The following is a 21,295-nucleotide window of genomic DNA, read 5'->3' as shown; positions in this document are numbered from 1 at the left end:
ATCAATTGCTTTTTAAAATATAAATTCAAATAAACATTGTAGAATGTATAAATGCAGATGTAGCTTTCATCTAACGAGAGATAAAATAAATTAGATAGAATAGTTTAAAAATAATTGTTATTACTGAAATAAATTATTTTTTATACAATGACCAAAAATATTTTATCATTTAATGATATTAGATAAAGGAAATTAGGAAAATTTATTATGAATATAAAAAGGGAAGTTTTCATTAATTGTTTTAATACTACAATTTAAAAAAATTCAAAAAGTGGAGTTAATCGATTTAACTTGTGAACGGATCATATTGTATGTACATTATAAATAAATAAATAAATAAATAAATAAATAAATAAATATATATATATATACATATATATACATATATATAGCAATAATATAGAAAAATAAAAGTATTATATTAGAAATTGTTACGTTTTGTCGCATAATTCAAAATGGTCGATTTTTGGTCAGACCATGAAGCCTTTATCAGGAATTGACCATGAGCAACGTAAATTGGAAAAAGCACGAGGCAAGATAGATAGAGATTAAAATAAAGATTTCAAATTGCTTATCTTTTTTGCAAATGGTGTACATGAATCCCTTCTCGTCTCAATGAGTTAGTCGGACAACGTTCATTAGAAGTTCTGAGAGCATACAAATCGTTCAACTAATCGCAAATTCATTGACTTTTGGTAACAGTCTTATAAATTTATAAGTCTTTATAAAATGTGGAAATCACAGATTGACTTATCAACTGAATAACTTATCTACTGGTATTATAAAACATGTAATGCTAATCTATTATTTAATGATGAATTTTATAAAATGCAGAATAAGAAATTGTTATCTGGTTATTAATTTTAAAATGTAGAACACAGAATTATTATTTGGTTACTGATTTTACAGAATACGTAACATGATCTTAAGAACTAATCACAAATTTACTATTTAATCAATGAGCAGTTTTACGGAATAACAAATACTGATTGACTTTTCCTGATTTACCTAACCGATTCCTTTTGATTTCTCCTTCTTCAGATGTACCTAGTTCACCACCTACGAAACTTGCTGAGGATAAAGGGTTTGCTTCTTATTGGAAAATAATATTACTATCGACTAATAATATTACCTTACGAATCTGATTGATCAATAATTCAATAAAAAATCTATTTTATCACGAGACTAAATCTCACTGACACCAAGATTCGAAGAATTTGTCATAATGTATTTTTATGAGAAAAGATATTGGAGTTTAAACTGTTTATGTCTCCGGAAGTGATAGGCGAACGCATGAGTGGCCTGAGGTTATATAATAGTAATAACTATAGTATTGATAATGGCGCAATAAGATAGCTAGAATTTTGTTCAAAAATTCTTAAAAACTAATCGGTTTAATCGATTTACTTCCTGTTTTAAGTGGTTCCTTAATTTATGCATATTTAATCTTCAACGACGAAAATATTGAGTGCGAGTAAAGAAAGAAATAAACGTAAATACGCAGGATATAATATATATATTTATTACATTTATTAATATGTATATATAATAGAGTATGCTCGTTATTCGTAATAAATAATTTATTAATATTTTATAGTACTGGAATAGGCACACTAAGATGTTAATAAAGTGTAGATACATGAATAATAATACATACATATATATATATATATATATATATATGTGTGTGTGTGTGTAGTATTCTATTACAAATATTTATTATTTATTAGTATATATAATTAAGTGTAGATATTATTTATAATAAATAATTTATTATTAAATTTATTACTATTTCTATACTATGGTATTGTAAAAAAAAGTTATACATTATACATATGTATAGTATAATTATAATAATAATAGGGTAATAAAGTGCATATTATGTTATGCATATTATAAATATATATATATATATATATGTATATATATATATATATATATATATATATGCATATCAAAATTCATGTCAGATCGCAACTATATAAATCATTTCCATCATAGGTAATTTACAACATCATTAAACGTGCAAATGAACGGAAGATGGAGATCGTTTCATATTATAACCGGCATGTTATCCTTTGAATATTGCAAGGCCGTAGAAAGTGTCTGTAGTTTGCTATTCAATTAGGTCATTCGGTGCATCCTTTGCCTTGGGTGAGATTACGAATGGCTTTCTATCGTAGAAGCTATATATCTATATCTATCCAAGTATATGTATGTAGACATTCCTATAATTCATATTGAGTATCATATCGAGAATTCTAATCGTGCTGTGTGTTTCTACAACGTAATTAATCGTCTTTGTATATATATATATATATATATATATATATATATATATATATGTCAAATAAAACGATAATTATATATACTATATAGGAATAATGCGCAAAACAAAAAAGAAAAATATATATATATATATATATATATATATATATATATAAAGGGATCATAAAGACGTCTCCAGGAAATTCATTATAATTCGATCGATTAATGAAAGAACACGATTAACCTTCTTCGCGAGATCAGAAATAGTCTTCAATCTATTATATTACATGAAATATGCTACAAAGAGAAAAAGATCAACGGGAAACGATCATCCACTGGTAGAATTATGAGGTTCATGATCCTAATGATTTTAAAATATTCTCTCGACCATATTGTTTCGCGTGTTACCTAACCGTGCTGTCAATTTTACGACAATCAGGAAGGAATATACTTCATTATAAAACGATTAAAAGTCGATCGATTTTTTACTTATTCATATTTTCTTTTTTTCTTTCTTTCTCTTCTTTTTCCTTTTCTTTTTTTTTTCTTTTTTTAGTATCAAGTCGAAGTACAGTTTCTTAATTTCGTCCGTTCTCACAGATTATTCACGAACAAAAACCGTTTCGTGAGAAATTCTTAGGTCAATCGTTACGCGAGAATGAAATAGGGAAATGTGATCTAGATGCATATGTACGTGTTACATAGAAAGAGAATAAGAGAAAGAGAGAGAGAAAGAGAGAGAGAGAGAGAGAGAGAAAGAAAAGAAAAGAGAGAAAAAGAAATTAAATCGCTAAAGGACTTTCTGTAACGCTAAAAGCATCCGAGTTCAATGCAAATAGAGGAAAGAGATAGAGAACCATCGAGAAATCATTTGAATTCATAATTTCTCTCGTCATGGATGAATGGAGAAACTGGATTTCTTAAGATAGAAGATATCATGTACATGAAAGAAAAACTGCATCATTAATACGGAAAAGTATTTTGTTTTGTATAAGAAAAATAGATTGGAAAATGGTTAAGTTAATTGATCTATTGATCTATTATGTTTGAAAAAAAATATATATATTATATATTTAAATTTATATTTATATATTAATAATAATATTTGATAATATTTAAACTTAATATTTAATAATAATTATATATAATATTCAATAATATTTAAATTCATACATCAATATAGATATTGTTGACGCATGAGTCCTACAATTGTTCACAGTACTTTCTCCTAACGGTTATATATTACTATTGGAAATATCTGACCTTAGAAACTCATTGGATACTCGCCAAGAAAACGCATAGATAAAAAACACATTGCCATCTTTGTCTGAGCTTAGGTATTTTTAGTTAAGTACTTAATCTTCAATAATGTATCGAGTCGGGCAATAAATAAACTATGGAAGTAAACTCCTAGGCGCAACGAGCCAAGGGTTCGTCTGGTGCCTACCCTTCAATGCAACACTCATAGGTCCATATGATCACCAGGACCCAGGATCAAACATGAGGATGTTTAAACATTTCAAACGAACGCCGACGACTTGGATATTGTTTTCCCTTTCCGGGCATTTTTTGTTTAAACTCTTTCCTTTCCATTTCTCTTTCCTAATTCATTAATATTTTCGTGAATAGTTCGAGAAAAATATACAGACAGTCGCATCTAAGCATTCGCATTCACCAGTAAGACAACCGAGTCTTATCAATATCACTGGCTATATTTCAAATGGAGAAATCCAGCACAAACTAATTCGTAACAGTAAACCTTTCAAACTTACAATATCCAGACCTCTGAGTTTTATTACATTATTGATTATCACTCCTTTTAAAATAGCCGACATAATTAACTATGCATTATTACACAAGATCACATCAATACTTGTATCATACTTCAACAAATATACCGTGATAATTACAAAACGCGCTGTATTCATTAACACGCATCAACATCACGAGCTACATGGGATCCTTCAAAAGAATTCGCGTTCTCCCATTAATTTGCGGGAACGTGGTGAGCGGTATTTTGCTGACGGTATCCTAGCCTTCAACGGTATCCTAGCCTTATTCATCGCGACCAGTGGGTCTATAAATCTGACGATTAGGAAGAGATGGGGGAAGATTCTCCGTGCAAATCGACCATTATCGCTGGTCCAGTGCGAGAAGCGTATCTGGAAACGTTTTCGTAGTTGAGCACACGATGCAATAAATATATTTATATATTAATGTAAATAATATAAATTAATAAATATAATTAATAGATGAAAAAATAATTACTTAAAAACGTTTCTCATTTAACTTTGAAAATCTTTGCATAAGTTATTTCTTTAAATTATTAGTATTATTATTATTATTTAATTTTATTGTTATTACACAAGATAATTTCTAATATCAATATTTCGATCGTGATTTCAGAAATTTGAAATTTATATTACAGAGAGTATACAAATATGTCGTATGTGAATTAATTCAGTATGATCGATAAAAAAAAATAATTACATAAAAATATTTTTGTGTTAAACCTTTAATATCTTTTTATAAATTTCTTTTCTTTGAAGCTAATCATATGCTATCTAATTTAACTCTTCAATATAATTTCTAATATTTTCTATTATACATATACATATGTATTTATATACACAGTCGAAATTTCAAATAATCGCATTACGTCCTACGTTCATACGTATACAATCAAATGATTCCTTTTGAAGACGAGAGAGAGAGAGAGAGAGAGAGAGAGAGAGAGAGGAAAGAAAAAAGAGGTAAAAAAAGAAAGAAATAAAAAAGAAAAAAAGGAAAAAAGAACATGTTCGATAAAAGCGCGAATATTCGATATAGTAGTGTGCGAGTTTGTAATACGACGTCGATCGATCGTTTCTCGAATCTAACGGATCGGCAGGTTTTCGCAATCTCGTGCAAAAGTGTGTACGTATATATCATGCTTGTTTGCATGTATGTGTACGTGTATATGTATTTACGTATGACTGTAAGTATCTCGCACGCATTCGCGAGAGATCGTGCGGTCTTGGAGGTAGTTTTTCGTCCCAGTACTCCACTTACCGCTTCGCCTCTTACAACCGAACGTTACGATTTATGGAACGCGACTCGTTTGTCGTGCTCCTTCGCGATCGATGACACACATACCGTATCTACCTTGTTACTTGATCTACCGGGATCGTGCGTGATGTACTTACCTATATCTCTGTACGTCTATACATCGTTATTTTTTATTTTTTTTTAATTTTACTAACACTAATTTTTCGACCTAATTATTTCTTTTTTCTTATTTTTATTATTATTACTATTATCATCATTATTATTATTATTAAAGTAACTTGCAAATGAATAAGGTGCGCGAATAATTCGATTCTTATTTGTACAATATTTGTAAAATATGTTTATTAAATCAGATTAGATGATTAAGATCTTTATCTAATATATTTTCACTTTTAATTGATCGAAAATATTTAGATGATATTTGGAATATTTATATTTGTCTTATCTAAAATAGTTTAAATATTAAAAATATTTTTATTGTGGGCACTTATATTTATTTATAAAAAATGGAAAGTGTATGTATAAGGTATGTCTGCGTGTGTGTGTGTGCATGTGTGCGTGTGTGTAAATGTGTGTATATATATATGTATGATGATTGGCGAAATAAAGATAAATATCGATATCTAAGCTTAAATTTATATGTAAAATATTTGTCTAACGAATTATCTAAATGTTTGTATCGAACATGCCTGTTCATTGAAAATTGATAAACTAAATATATTTTCTACATATATATATATATATATATATATATATATATATACATACATGTATACATACATACATACATATATATATATATATATATATACATACATGTATACATACATACATACATATATATATATATACATACATGTATACATACATACATACATATATATATATATATATATATATACATACATGTATACATACATACATACATATATATATATATATATACATACATGTATACATACATACATACATATATATATATATATACATACATGTATACATACATACATACATATATATATATATATATATATATATATACATACATGTATACATACATACATACATATATATATATATATATATATATATATATATATATATACATACATGTATACATACATACATACATATATATATATATATACACATACATGTATACATACATACATACATATATATATATATATATATATATATATATATACATACATGTATACATACATACATACATATATATATATATATACATACATGTATACATACATACATACATATATATATATATATACATGTATACATACATACATACATATATATATATATACATATTTCTGAAACAAACAATATATAAATATTTAAATACTTGTATTTAAGATATATTTTATTTAAATTATTTTTATCTATTGACAATCAATGGAGATATTCATTGTCGATATGTAATAAATATAAAGCACATGTCACGATTCGTATCGTTAATTCGATATAATAAATCCCGATCGACGTCGACATAAAACGCGTGAAAACATTTCCATGCCGTTTGCATTCACATGCTTTGCGGATTATCATTTTTTTTGTTTTGAGGTGCTTGTCTTCTATTATGCGGATCAGGTCGCGTCCAATTGAATCGAGAAATACGATTCGCCTTTTTTATCCGAGGTTTCTTCGAACGAAGATGGAAATTCTTTAGCTGACGTTGTAAATTCGCACGTGCGGATCTCGCATTCTTTAAATTCAATGGCGCAACTGTGTTTCGGAATTTGATTGGAAATTTATTTGTTCGTTGAAAATTGGATCAGTAAATAAGTACGACAAGGAATAATTCAAAAAAAGAATTCGAATGTAAACGAATAGTGCATCAAACAACAACAAATTGAATATGTTTATCATTTAATATATAATTCTTTTTTTTAATTTATAGCAAAAAATATTATTATACATGTATATTATCATACATGTATTATTTAAATATATATATATATATATATATATATATATTTAAATAACAGTATGACTAAAATATAATAATATGACAATAATATAAGCAAAATAATATTACTGTTGGTTTAATTCAAATTCTTAATTTGTGTTAACACGTTTATATAATTCACACTGTCTTGAAATATAGTATTGTTTAACAGAATACGTGTTTTATGAATCCTGGTAATATAAAAAAAATAATAATAATAATATAAAACATAAATATTACAAATAATATTAATTCATAAATTATCATATATTAACTAACTAGCTATTAAGTAAATATTAAAGTGAAGATAATAGAAAAAGTAAGTACATTATATAAAAACTCGATTACAATAAATATATGAATATGTTATAATACTGAGAGTACAAGTAATAGTAAACATATATAATAACGTATGTGTTCCTACTTTATTCACAAAACATTCATATTTTCCAGGATTTTCGAAATAATAATTTTATAAACAGAATTTTATCTATTATCGTGAATATATTAATTTGCATCATGCATCGACTATATTCAAAAATCAGCAATGTTCAATTGATGATCGGCTCGTATCACCGCGCGTAGTCGACCGTAAGTGCAGTACATGACAACAGAATTATATTTTTTAAAACAGTTGATATATGGCAAACAACGAAAAGCAATTGCGAGCTCACGGATATATCTGCGCTCGGTGATAAAGGATAGTTGCGAGCTCGCGGATATATCCGCGCTTGGATGCAAATGGGTTAATAACTATCCGAGAAAAAATCTTTTTAGGACATATAATTCTCAACGTTTCACGAATAGATTTTACGAAAGCATATCATCAACTTGAAACATATGTTCTTTTCTTTTCTTTTGTTTTTTCATGATCTCTCATGAATACGGACAATAAATAATTAAATTCATCTTAGGATTATTCCCACTGTCATCCGACTGTCGTTCATCTTAGCTTAGAAATCTGACTCGTACGAATAGAAACGGCTCATATGTATAAAACGGATAAAATCTAGAAGCTCAATTATAAACGGACAGAGAGTAATGCATCGAAGATTTTTCTCGAGGCATCGATACATTCCGTTCTGCTCTCTTGATTCTCTCGTTAGTATTGTATCCTATTGAAATTATGTCGGTATGCAAGAGATTTTTTCAATTATCTTATGTAAATAAATAACGCAAGTCAAGTAATTACAGATGCTCGATAACTATATGCATATATATATATATATATATATATATATATACATATATGTATATATACACATATATATATAAATTGATCGATATAGTAAATTCATCGATTGATTTTCTTCTGATCATATTGTTGAAGGTCAAATATATCAATAAAAAATGTATCTCTTTTTTGTTTATCTCCCTCTCTCTATTCCTTTTTCATTTATTTATCTAACTTAATAGACATAATCAAAGGTCAAGTTAAAATTAATCGATTTATCGATGCACTGTTATGCCGTAATAATATTCGTAGCCAATTTAATTAGTTTTCCGTTATTAGACTTTTCGTCACTGTCTGAAATCCAATGGTTAAGTCTTCCTAAGTAATATGCATATATATATATATATATATATATACATATCATATATATATATATGTATACACATACACACACATATATACAGTTACATAGATCTCATTGAACCGGTACTTCATGATTAACATTCGAAAGCTTTGTTTCCTTTGAATTCTAGCCAGCCATCTATAACTCATCTCATCTTTCTCTTTCCCTTTTATTTTATTATCTTTTTCCATTTCTCTATCTCTCTCTTTCTCTCTCTATCTCTCTGTCTGTCTGTCTCTCTTTCTATCTCTCGATTTTCATTCCTCATAAAAGCGAAGATGCATCGTCATGACGTTTCGACGGAACGGGCCAACTTTTGATTAACAACTATCCAAGATGGGTGTTGCCGAGATTATTAAACACACGGCGAATTCTCGTTTATCTTTAATCGAAACAAGATCTGAGCCTCGTTTACTCGTTTCGTATCTAGAATTAGATAGATATCTTCTTATTTGTATTTACTTATTTACGTTTTTTATGTAACTCATGTTGAAATGGTCTCTAATGGAACGATGTTCAAGTTAAAAATCATCCTCCTAGATCAAACTTCGAGAATCGTAAATCTCCGAAGACAAAGTCGTTATCTGTGAAGTTTATCGGGTGAAAGTTCATGGATTGGATGGCTCGATCGGTGGATTCGATCCAGCACGAAATCGATAAATCATTCGGTGGTTGCTATGCCTAGAGTCATTTTATGAAGAATATTTTTAAACTTCAAAGAAGAGATAGCAATAGTAGTAGTAATACTGAGCTCTCTCTCTCTCTCTCTCTCTCTCTCTCTTTCTCTCTCTCTTTCTCTGTCTGTTTCTTTCTTCTTTCTCTTTCACTGTTATTGTAGCGGGACAATGCTGTACTCTACGAGGAATACTAGATCATTTTGTTGAGATAATACTCGTTCCGGTAACATTAAATATATCTTAGCAAGTTGACGTCTGACGTAAGACGTTCTAGATAGATAACCTGAAATTCTTCCTATGATTCATTTATTTTAATCCAATATTTATTGATACAACATAGATCATAATGATAATAATGATAATAATGATAATAATAATAATAATAATAATAATAATAATAATAATAATAATAATAATAATAATAATAATAATAATAATAATAATATCATTTTTTCATTTGTATATTGAACATTTGTTCACTTTTATCTTTTTTACAATATCATAATTTTATATATTTCACATAACTAAATTGCGAGATAATTAACTTCATTATTTTATCTTTGATATTATCATGATTATGTAGAAGGTCACGAATTTCCGAGATGAGAAGTTTATAAGATGAAAAAGATCTTTTGGAAACAATGGAAGAGTCCCAATTAAGGATTAATTATATTCATTTAATTAATCTATGGTATAATAAACTAAAAGTTGATATAAGATGGAAAAGAAAATGTTTAGAATATGCAAGAAGAAACGAGAAACACTGAAACGTATAAGAGGGAAATGCAAAGAAATTAAACTTAAAAAAAGAAAAAAATACTGTATGTCAGAAACAGAATTAATGAAAAAATAGAGAAGCAGAACAATAAAAGGATGAAAGGAAATGAAGAAGCACCTAAGAAATTAGAAAGTGAAGTAAATTAAAACTACACAAGAAGAGAATAAATAATGTAAATACAGAAAAGAATTGTTAAAAGTAAGAAAATTAATATATAATATATAATCGAAAATTAAAACGTGTTGTGAAAATAATAATTCAGTTGAAAGTTAATTTTATTAAGATTAATTATGATCGCAGAGAAGCGTAACATAAGGAGACGTACAGAGTCCGTAAATCTTTTTTATCACGCCTAAATCCGCTAGTTTATGGCGATTCTGTTCATCATACTGATTTTAAAAGCATTACTAGCATGTTGAAAATAAGCAGGCTCATATATATTTCAGCACGTTTTCATTTTTTTTTATTCAGTTTTATCTCGAAGCAGAGCTCGGCAGTAATTCCTGGAAAGATTTTGTAATTTTTGAACCTTTGATGTTCGCCGCTTTGTACATTTCTACGAATAAAAAAAATATATATACATATATTTTTCAATTACCTTCTTTTAATACATATTTAACAATCACGTAGATTATAAGTATTTTACAATTAAGAGCTCTTTTAAACAACCGAATCGATTTTTTGTTTTTAATTATTTTATTTTATTTAGATTATTTTCCATGACGTCTTTTACAAAGGCGGGTAAATTTAATCTGTATGTAAATACTTATTCAAACGATACTATTTTCAAACGTGTACATTTAAATCACAGATAGACGGTAATAATTCGGTTTTGCCAGTAATAAAACGCATACAGCAATTCAGTAAAAAGAGTGTATCAGCCGTTATGAGTGGTGCATATATCGTAATAACAGTTTTCAGACGATTAGTCTATTTTATCGATTTTGTCCAGTCGATATTCAATTTTTTAAGCAGAAAGTTTCGAGAAATACAATCAAAAACCGAACCGTGTTTATAAGTTCGCAAGACACAAGTTTAGATTTTGATGTTTACATGATTCAATTTTTAATAAATATTGCAATTAAGGATACTGTTAAAACGTGTACCGTTTCAACGTAAAGTTATACTATTGCTTTCTTTTTTTTTCTGCGGTATTTTATTATATTTCGTAGAAAATATTTTCATTTTGGACAGTAGAACATAAAATATCTAAAATTAAATTTTAAACTTATATTAAATGAGATCTTCATAAGTTTCAGAAAAAAAATTTTGTAAAATTGATAAATAAAATATATGTGAACTACGATTTCTTCCATATATATTTATATAGATTTTTTTCTTTTCTTATGTAACAAATCGATTAATTGGGTCTTAACAGATTTTAATGATTTCATAGAAATGAACAAAAAATTAAGAAAAAAGCAAAAAGAAAAATAATAAAATTTTGTTGTCGAGAGTATCGAGTTAAGTGAATAATGTCGTTTTTAATTGACACGGAAGCTCACGTAATTCCGCGCACGAAGTTAAACCTCGTTAATCGCAAAAAGATAAAAAGAGAGAAAGAAAGAAGGAGGAAGAGACAGAGAGAGAGAGAGAGAGAGAGAGAGAGAGAGAGAGAAAGAGAAAGGAGTTTGCGACGCTTTACGGAACAATGCTGTGAGAAAGAAGAGATCGTTTCGCCGCGATTAGGGGTACGGTAAGAAGAAAAAGAAAAAATGAGAACAAAATAGGTAGAAGAAAAAAAAAAGATAAATAGGTAGATATATAGATAGATAGATAGATAAATAGAGAAAGAGAGAGAGAGAGAGAGAGAGAGAGAGAGAGAGAGAGGAAGCTTCTCTTGAGTTCACGTAGAATGTCTTATTTATTGATAAAATAAAAAAAATAAATTAATACAAACAATAGATCTTATCAAAAACAATTACACAAAAAGCATATTTACAGTAATTTCTCGTAAAACAGAAACAATGAAAGTCATTTGTTTATTGTTTATACATACATATATATATATATACTTCATAATATTTTCTATATAAAAAATATATATATATATATATTTTATAATATTTTCTCATATAAAAATATTTAATAAACTGTAATATACACATATATTAAATATTTTTATATTTCAGATACATATAAGTATGTTGTAAGCTTCTCAATTAAATTTGAAATGAATTTCATATTTATTTTCAAAAAATTGATAGTTAGAATTATAGTTTTTGTATAATTGCTATTAGTTAGATTTATTGATAATATTAATTCACGTTTATTAATTCATCAATAAATTTATTTTGTATATCGTAAAAACATATATTATATATTTATACATATTGTAAAATATTTTTTATTGTACACCTGATATATATCGATTAATTAATAAGAACATAAAAAAGTATACTAATATATTTTACATAAAAACATGAATAAGTTAAAGAATCAAAAAAAAGGAAGAGAAAAAATAATAAAATAACAACTTAAAAATTCACAAGACACGCAAGTTTACTCTTACCGATTTGAACTCTATCGATTGTAAATGATTTACATGACCATTTCTGTTCCTTCCTCTTTCTCTCTCTCTTTCTCTCTCTCTCTCTCTCTCTCTCTCTCTCTCTCCCTCTCTTTTATTTTTTCTCATTTGATAGAATGAATCTCTTGGATATAATGTAGCGAAAAAAGTTAACAAGAAGAACTGAAAAAACACACGCGATTCCGAGTTCTCTCGGAGCAGATCGTGCACAAGGATTGTCAGGATTGTCGCGAGGATTAATGGATTGCTTATATTCCTAGAGTCCTTCGGTTTTATTTTCCGCGTGGATAAACTGGTCACGAAGACCGATTTACTCTTGAGAGCGAACGCGCTTCCGCAGCTAGAAGATCGCTACAAGGATCACGTTCTATCTCTTTCTCTTTCTCTTTTCTTCTCTCATATAAATCTTTACACACACACACACACACACACACACACATACACAGAGAGTGCTCCGTTTATCTCGAAAAATTGAAATACAGATCTTGTGAGAAATTAAACTTATCAAAAAAATATTTTATACAGATTTGTTCTATATAAAAAGAACCAGATCATATGTTACCAATTCTTTTTTTCTTTTTTTTTTAATAAAGGAAATTTCAGTCAAATTTTTTTTTTTAAATGGATATATATGTTCTTCTTTTCATAGTTCGATGACATTTCTTCAGATCGTATTAGGCTATTTATTATTGTAAAATATATTGTATATTTTATTTATTAATTATTATCGTATAAATTATATTATAAATTTATGAGTTTCCAAGGAATATAAATAATCCTTTAAGGCGGAATTACTTAGGAAATAAATTTCGTTTACTTAAATCAATAATTTGACAAGCATAAAGGGAAATAAAAAGTTCTGCTTTTAGTTTATTCAAAAATTTATAATATAATTTATAACAATAAATAATCTCATATGGCACGTCGTTGAATTCATTTTCGACAAATACCGTCGAACTATAGAAAGAAAAATATATAGCTCCATTAAAAAAAAACTGAATTCGATTTTGAAGTTTTTTCCATCATACGATTTGTAAAATACAAATTGGCACAGTATGTTAAAGCTTTCCCATTAAACAAATCTGTAAAAAAGGATTTTTTTAGTAGGTTCACGCATTTACGAGATATTCCAATTTTTCGAGATAAATGAAACATAATATATATCTTATGTGATCTCGAAAGTTTTTTTTTCGATCGTAACATCGATTGTAGCGAGTTTGATGACTCTCCCCGAAAGATTAATGATAGCGGTGCTGTGTTTCGAAAGATAATGGACCGAACAAACATAGAGAAAGAGAAAGAAAGAGAGAAAAAATAGAATAAATGGACATGTAGATAGAGGTGGTCGTAAAGAGTGTGATACCGTTAGATCTCTCGAAATGCATATAGGTACATATATCGTTGCCTTTTACCTATCCTTACTTACGACTTAGCTTTTCAGGGCTTTCAGGAGAGGATATAGGAGGGCCGATACGAGAAAAAGAGATACAAATCAATGATATTGCTGGATTACTTCGATACCAGCGACTATTTCGATTTTGTTTGCTGTAAATAAAACGGCCAGGAAGAGAGAGGAAGAGATAAGAATAGTTACATCGTTGTCTCTCTTCTCTCTCTTTCTCTTTCTCTCTCCTCCTCTTTTTCTCCCTTTATCGTATCGTGACAGAATGCGTTTCCAGAGATCGAATCGCATGGATTTGTGAGATCGTATCTTGAGATTACACGATTGTAATACGAGACCGTGGTTCGATCGCATTACCGTTGATAGTTGTCAAAAATCCACTTTTACGATCTATATCAGAGAAAAATAATAATATCAACCGAGAAATCTACCGATTTGTCTTTCTTTCTACTTCTTTTTTTCTTTTTTTTTTCTCTTTTTTTTTTCTTTTAACCACCACGTAAACGGACAATACTTGATCGTTCGTATCTTTAGTGCCAATGTAACATAAAACTCACTATTGCTATTACAGATTTCCGCTTTTATTCTATTAAAGAATAAACCGGTTGTAAATGCGTGGAATCTAGTCGAGGACATCGATGTACAATCTCGTGATCGCTGGATCGAGATTAAACGATTGCGACTCGTTTGATTCGAGAATTCGTTCTATGAAAAAATGAAAAAGAAAATAGAGAGAGAGAGAAAGAGAAAGGAACAGGGAATTGTGAATTCTTCGTAAAATTCCATGATTAATTCGATGTAATCGATTGAAAAAGATATACCTGAGAGAAAATAGAAAGAGATAGATAGATAGATAAATAGATAGATATATAGATAGATAGAGAAAGAGAGAAAAAGAGAGAGAGAGAGTTAGATTCTTAGAATGAATGATAACGAATTGGCCAATGATTATTCTAAATAAATGTGCCTTTTCGTTTTTAAAAATAGAAATGAAAAAAGGAATAGAAAAGGATGATTCTTTTATGTTCTTATTTTTCCGTGATTTCTAACCAAGTAATATACATAACAAAATTATACGAATATTTTATAAAATACCTCACGCACGTTATTCTCGTGGATTTTTATTAATATAAAACTGTTCTTTCGTACTAATATTTTTCTTGTATGATTTTGTAATTTAAAAAAAAAATAGAATACCTATATTTTTTTCTTATATTAGTTGATTTAACGTTATAATCACCGTGATTCTCGAGAAATGAAATAAAACGTTATAACGAGGTAGAAACTTAGTAGACTTAGCTATAACTCTGACTGTTCATTTTCTCATGATATTAGAGTCTAAATTTACGGACACATGCATACTTACATTAGACCTAGTACTCGTGCTGTATCATCCATTATGGCACGAGCGAATCTCTCTCTCTCTCTCTCTCTCTCTATCTATCTATCTATCTATCTATCTATCTATCTATCTATCTATCTATCTATCTCTATCTCTATTTCTATCTCTCTCTTTCTTTCTGTATTCTTTCTGTATTCTGTATTCTCGTGCTTTCCCCGTAACACATAGAACTCTTATTCCTCTAATTTCGATCTAATCCTACCTAGAACGACTTAGTCATTAAATGAACACGCGAGATGAAGATTTTCTTTTGAATTCACATACACATGATCTACCTATTAACGTTTATATCTATATTAGTATTTATTTTATCATTCTATCGATCGTGAATATCGATATTTTTTAATTTTTATTTATTTATTTATTTATTTATTTCTCTTTTTCTTTTTTTATTTCTTTTTCATTTTGTTTTCTACAGTTTACTATTTATATCATCGAATGGAACGATTGCGATCACATGCCATCAATCTTCCTAATCCTTTTGCGTAGGCAATAATACGAGTAATATTTTTTCAAATCGCTTCTCGTCTGCCATTTCGAGAGATCGAGTTTTACATAGGTATATATATATATATATTATATGTATGTAAGTACATATCGAGATACATATGTATACCTATCTACATACTCGAATAGCACTGATCGTTCTTGATGTCATGTGGACGTTATGCGCTTTTCTCAGAAAGGCTTGCATCAAGACAGTACAATAAAGAGAATTCGTTCTCGCTCGTCCTAAGTCGAGGCATCATTCACTCTGGACGTTTCTCTAACGTCTCGGATAGCACTTGGCGCTCTAACCACCATAAAAGGTGATGTATGGAATACACCTATGTATGTATCTCGAGCTATATATAATAGTTAGTGTGTTGCAGAAATATTTGTTGATTTTTCGCCACTAAAAGAAGAAAAAAAAAAGATTATATAAAGTTGGTAAATAAATTAATTGAATAATTAGATTAATTCATAATGAAGTATTCAGTTTTATATTGAATGTGTTGTTTTAATGAGAATATAACGATTTTAATATTTACTTTTTTATATAATACATGTATATATGAATATAGTAGTTCAAAATTTATATATTCGTTTTATGAGAAATAATTTATGTTATAAAAAGGACATGTTATATTTTTCGTCGTATTAAATACAATTTATCACAATTTCCTTTTCTTTTTGTTTTTGTAAATCTTGACACGCTTTATATAAAACATTAATTTCTTTATATCACAAATTTAAATCTCTCGGCTCAATTTTAAGGAATATCCAAATATTTCTACAGCACACTGTATATGTTTACATGCTTCCATATATATTTATTATATGTATGTACATATGTACTTATATGTTTTGCTATGAATATTACGAGGTGCATCGGTTAAATTATAACATGTCGTACTTACTTCCGATGAGATCACCTGCCATTAATTGTTTTACAAATTACAATGAATTTAATGCTGGCATACTATATTCTCATTACCAGAAGGTATACTTGTACCAAAAATGGATTGGTCGAAAAAAATTATAAAAATTATGTCAACGATCTTCAATTTATCTTTCCTTTCTACGGGAATTCTTGAACGCTGTTATTCTTTATCATTTTATGCTTCTACGTGATACGATTACTTTCAATGAGTATACTCATAACAATCATGACAATGACATAAGATCTTCATCTTTGATAGAGCAGAGAGAAATAGAGAGAGAAAGAGAGAGAGAGAGAGAGAGAGAGAGAGAAATAAATTTATTTATGCTTATCAAGATTGCAGAATATCTATAATAAGTGCACATAAAAATGTTGATCAAAAAATTACTTTAAAATAATACAGTTAAAAATTGAAGAAAACATGAAGCATTAAAGAAAAAAAAGAAAAACAAAAGAACAAAAGAAAAAGGAGAGATAGAAGAACAATAGGAAAATTTCGTTAAATATCACGTTAGTTCGGTCTAATCTTTTTTTATTTAATATGGATTGTGTCAAAAAATCATGCTTATATGAAGAAAAATTATTAGATTATTTGGACAACGAATTAAATTTGATAAAATAATAAATTCCAAACAAATCGATCGTTCGAGCAGTATTCCTAATATCATGTAATGCGTATATTACATGAGTTTCGTGCGAAATCATCATCCCTTAATTAATTCATGTAAAAATTGCACGTAATCAACAGATACCTGTTTCCATAATTTTCTAATTGCAGAAACATTGACTAGACCGATTTCTCTATATCCTATAATCCATACCCATAAAATGACTCCGCCTTTCCGGTCATCCACCTCTTTCTCTCTCTTTCTTTCTCACTCCCTGATTCTCTCTCTGATTCTCTCTCACTCCCTCTCTTTTCTTCTTCTTTAGAAAGAAAAACAGAAAAAAATGAGAAGACACAAAAATCTAAAGAGTTGCAACATCCACCCAGAGTTGTAATCGGTACATTCTTGCTAAAGTTCACCGACCCGTATATATCTTACATATTTACATGTATACACGTATATATACATACATACATGCATACATATACATATATATATATATATATGTATGTATATATATATATTTCCTTCCTGCACCCTCTTTTCATACATGCATTGTGCATCGAGTTCACCATGCATGCACTCGCGCGACCGTAAAAATTCTACGGGCTTATAATTCGATCGGCATTGTTCACCAATCGCTACCAAGCCAGACGTCGGCCGCTTATTGCCATAATTGATTCACTTAATCGTGCGAGTGATGGACACCTCCTTAGACTCTATATGCTCGCTCTATTGCTACTGTCGCTGCTAGCAATATGCTAATCGTAGGGTTTGTATCCTGATTGATGTTGAAAGGGGAAGGGATTTCGTTGTTCCTCTCCTAACTCAAATTCTATCATCCTTATCAAGATTAGACTGATGATCCGTTAAAGTGATTTCGAATGAAAGAAGTATTCTTGTTAAATGTCAAAATTATAAATTTTGAATCGTTTAGGATTAAAATTGTCAAAAAATGATACGAGCCATTTAATTTGTGATAAGGAATGATTATTTTCAATCGGTTAAAGGTTTAAATTGAATTTTAGATATATATTTTGTTTAGAAGGACTATTAGAAAAGAAATTAGAAAATTTTATTGGGTTTTATTTTTCTTCGAAATAGTTTTCGAATTAATAAAAATTCTTTAAATATTTGATTTTTGCGAAATAAAAAATAATTAGATATCTTCTTAATTACAATTAATGTATTAAGTATGGAAACATTTTATTCGAGGTTATACATTTAAAATATTCTTGAAGATTTTATAGTAAACATATCTAATGCTAAGAACACCAATTTACAACATATTTATATTCTATCTAACATTCGAATGTAATAAGACTCATCTATAAATGACTATTTCACAATCTATCAAACTCGTAGCGAATTTCTTTCGAGAGAATGTTTGTGAATAAAGTTATTGTGAATAGGATTATTAAGAACACTATCGTAATAGGGGATCTATAATCACTTAGAATCTTAGATAACACAGTTTGACTTATAATTTTCGAAAATCTCGATATGAAAAATTAAGGATTTATTCGGTAGTTTCAACTACATATCATTTCAGCTTTAAAGAAATTTCATTATTACTTTTTATTAGGACTAGTAATTTATTTTTCTTCAATATCAACGAGATATTTAATTAATTATTCCATTTGATTCGAATTAACGTTCAACGTTATAGAGCAAGAAACACTTTTTCCTTTATGATTCCATCTTAATTATACTTATTTATTTTATAATATATTATATATTAGATGATCTAGTATGTATATCTACATATACATAGATATATATATATAATATATAATATATATATTTCTATATATCTATGTATAAAAGGAACATAGTAAATCCTATGTGCTGTTGACCCGACGATCACTGGACCGAGACCAGGTGTACCGGACCTAGATGGTAGATCTTTACTCGATCGGTCAGCCGGAAGCAATTAAAGTTTCGACGGAATCTCGCGAAATAAATATTGCGATCTGCCGCAGACGGTGCCACGTCATCGGGGTGAATGTCTCACAGTTGCGCCCTCAACTATTATTCCCCCTACTTCTGTGATTCATATTTAATTTATCCTAATTAAAAGTTGAAAAAAAATTCCATGACTGGTAAGAAGTGAAATGAAAATAATAATTAAATATGATCATCACTGATTTTTATAATTTACGATGTAACACACACATACATATCGTAATAGCATGATCAATATTTAATGTCCTTGAATGTCGTAAAATAAAGTATGTATAATACGTAATTATTATTACAATTGATTATAATTTGAAAATTATTTGTATATTTTTCAAACAATTACAAATGTAATTAAAAAATCGGATATGATCATAAATGATCTTAATTATTATTTAAGAAAAAGTTAAATCGATTAAATCATGTCAATTGTTTATAATGTAATAACGAAATAGAACTATTATTGATATTAAACGTTTAGTTACATGAAAATAAAATAAAACGCAATGGTATGTGGAATACGAAAAATGAAAAAAAAAAAGAAAATTTGCCATAAAGGATGACTCTCTTCGCTTATTATTATTCGAAACAACAATTTCTTGTTTCCTCTTTACTCATTACTTTACTCATTACTTCCTTCGCGGCGAGTATTATTACGGGCGTTGGCGATATTATTACTATTATGTCATTACGATAATGCGGGAATACTTGGTCGAAGAAAAAGAAAGAAGGAGAGGGAGAGATGGAGATAAAAAGAAAGAAAAATAGATAGATAGATAGATAGATGGATAGATAGATAGATAGATAGATAGAGAGAGCGAAAGAGAGCGAGAGAGCGAAAGAGAGCGAGAGAGCGAAAGAGAGCGAGAGAGAGAGAGAGAGAGAGAGAGAGAGAGAGAGAGAGAGAAAGGGCAAGGCAAGGTAGAGCACGATTTTGATGGGTAATAATAAAACAGAGTAACGGTCGTCTCATTTTAGATGCATCTCGAGTTAATTGCTTCTCTATATATATGTATACATATATATATATATATATATATATATATATATATATATATATATATGTATCTACCGCTTCGTTTCTCGGTCGACATGAAAAATCAAATTGCACTGATATTTACGACTGAAATTCTCAACAAGAGATCCCACTTACCTGTACGAGTCCTGTAGGATTGACTTTGTAAAAGATCTTCTTGGCCGTAATATATCTCTTTCGTATCATAATAACCGGAATCGATCTTCTTTCTACTTTTTTGTTTGTATTTTTTATTTCCTTTTTTTTATTTTTTTTTTATTTTTTTTTCTTTTGCAGATTATGTGTCCGGCGCGTGTCCTCGGATATGTCCACCAAGCGGAGAGCCGGTATGCGGCAGCGACGGTATCATATATGCTTCTCAGTGTGAAATGCGGAAGAAAATGTGTGGAAAGGGTAAGGAGCTGTTAATTACATTCATTATAGCTCGTTTCTCGCACCTTAATATGTATATGCTTTATTTTAATCATTTGCTATCGTCGCCGTGCTTCTGCCTGACTTCTTATTTCCCGTCTAACTATTTTTTCAAATCAATTGGACTTCAAATCAATTTTCTGATAAATATAATAAAAGTGTCATTAAGATAATTCTATGTTTTATAGTTCTAATGTATATACCCGT

General features: G+C 28.6%; 1 protein-coding gene and 2 long non-coding RNA genes across 4 annotated transcripts in view; 2 read left to right on the top strand and 1 right to left on the bottom strand.

Annotated features, from left to right (window-relative positions):
• The window catches only part of LOC118445750 (serine protease inhibitor dipetalogastin), a 47,151-nt gene that overhangs the window by 17,864 nt on the left and 7,992 nt on the right, over positions 1 to 21,295 (top strand). For both annotated transcript variants that reach the window (XM_035875557.2, XM_085656837.1), the window contains one exon: positions 20,954 to 21,070. In XM_035875557.2, the coding sequence (XP_035731450.1) occupies positions 20,954 to 21,070 (117 nt within the window). The remainder of the gene's footprint in view (positions 1 to 20,953; positions 21,071 to 21,295) is intronic.
• Positions 3,536 to 20,980, bottom strand: LOC146873303 (uncharacterized). Its single transcript, XR_014982142.1, has 2 exons — positions 20,795 to 20,980; positions 3,536 to 4,430 (listed from the first exon to the last, which is right to left on the bottom strand). It is a non-coding gene; the product is annotated as an uncharacterized LOC146873303 (long non-coding RNA).
• On the top strand, positions 5,240 to 10,837 carry LOC146873304 (uncharacterized). Its single transcript, XR_014982658.1, has 2 exons — positions 5,240 to 5,463; positions 10,123 to 10,837. It is a non-coding gene; the product is annotated as an uncharacterized LOC146873304 (long non-coding RNA).

The sequence above is a fragment of the Vespa mandarinia genome, chromosome 1 (assembly GCF_050613455.1).
Source record: "Vespa mandarinia isolate Hongniang chromosome 1, ASM5061345v1, whole genome shotgun sequence".
NCBI lineage: Eukaryota > Metazoa > Arthropoda > Insecta > Hymenoptera > Vespidae > Vespa > Vespa mandarinia.
The sequence above is the reverse complement of the archived record's forward strand: the minus strand, read 5'-3'. Positions and strand labels throughout refer to the sequence as shown.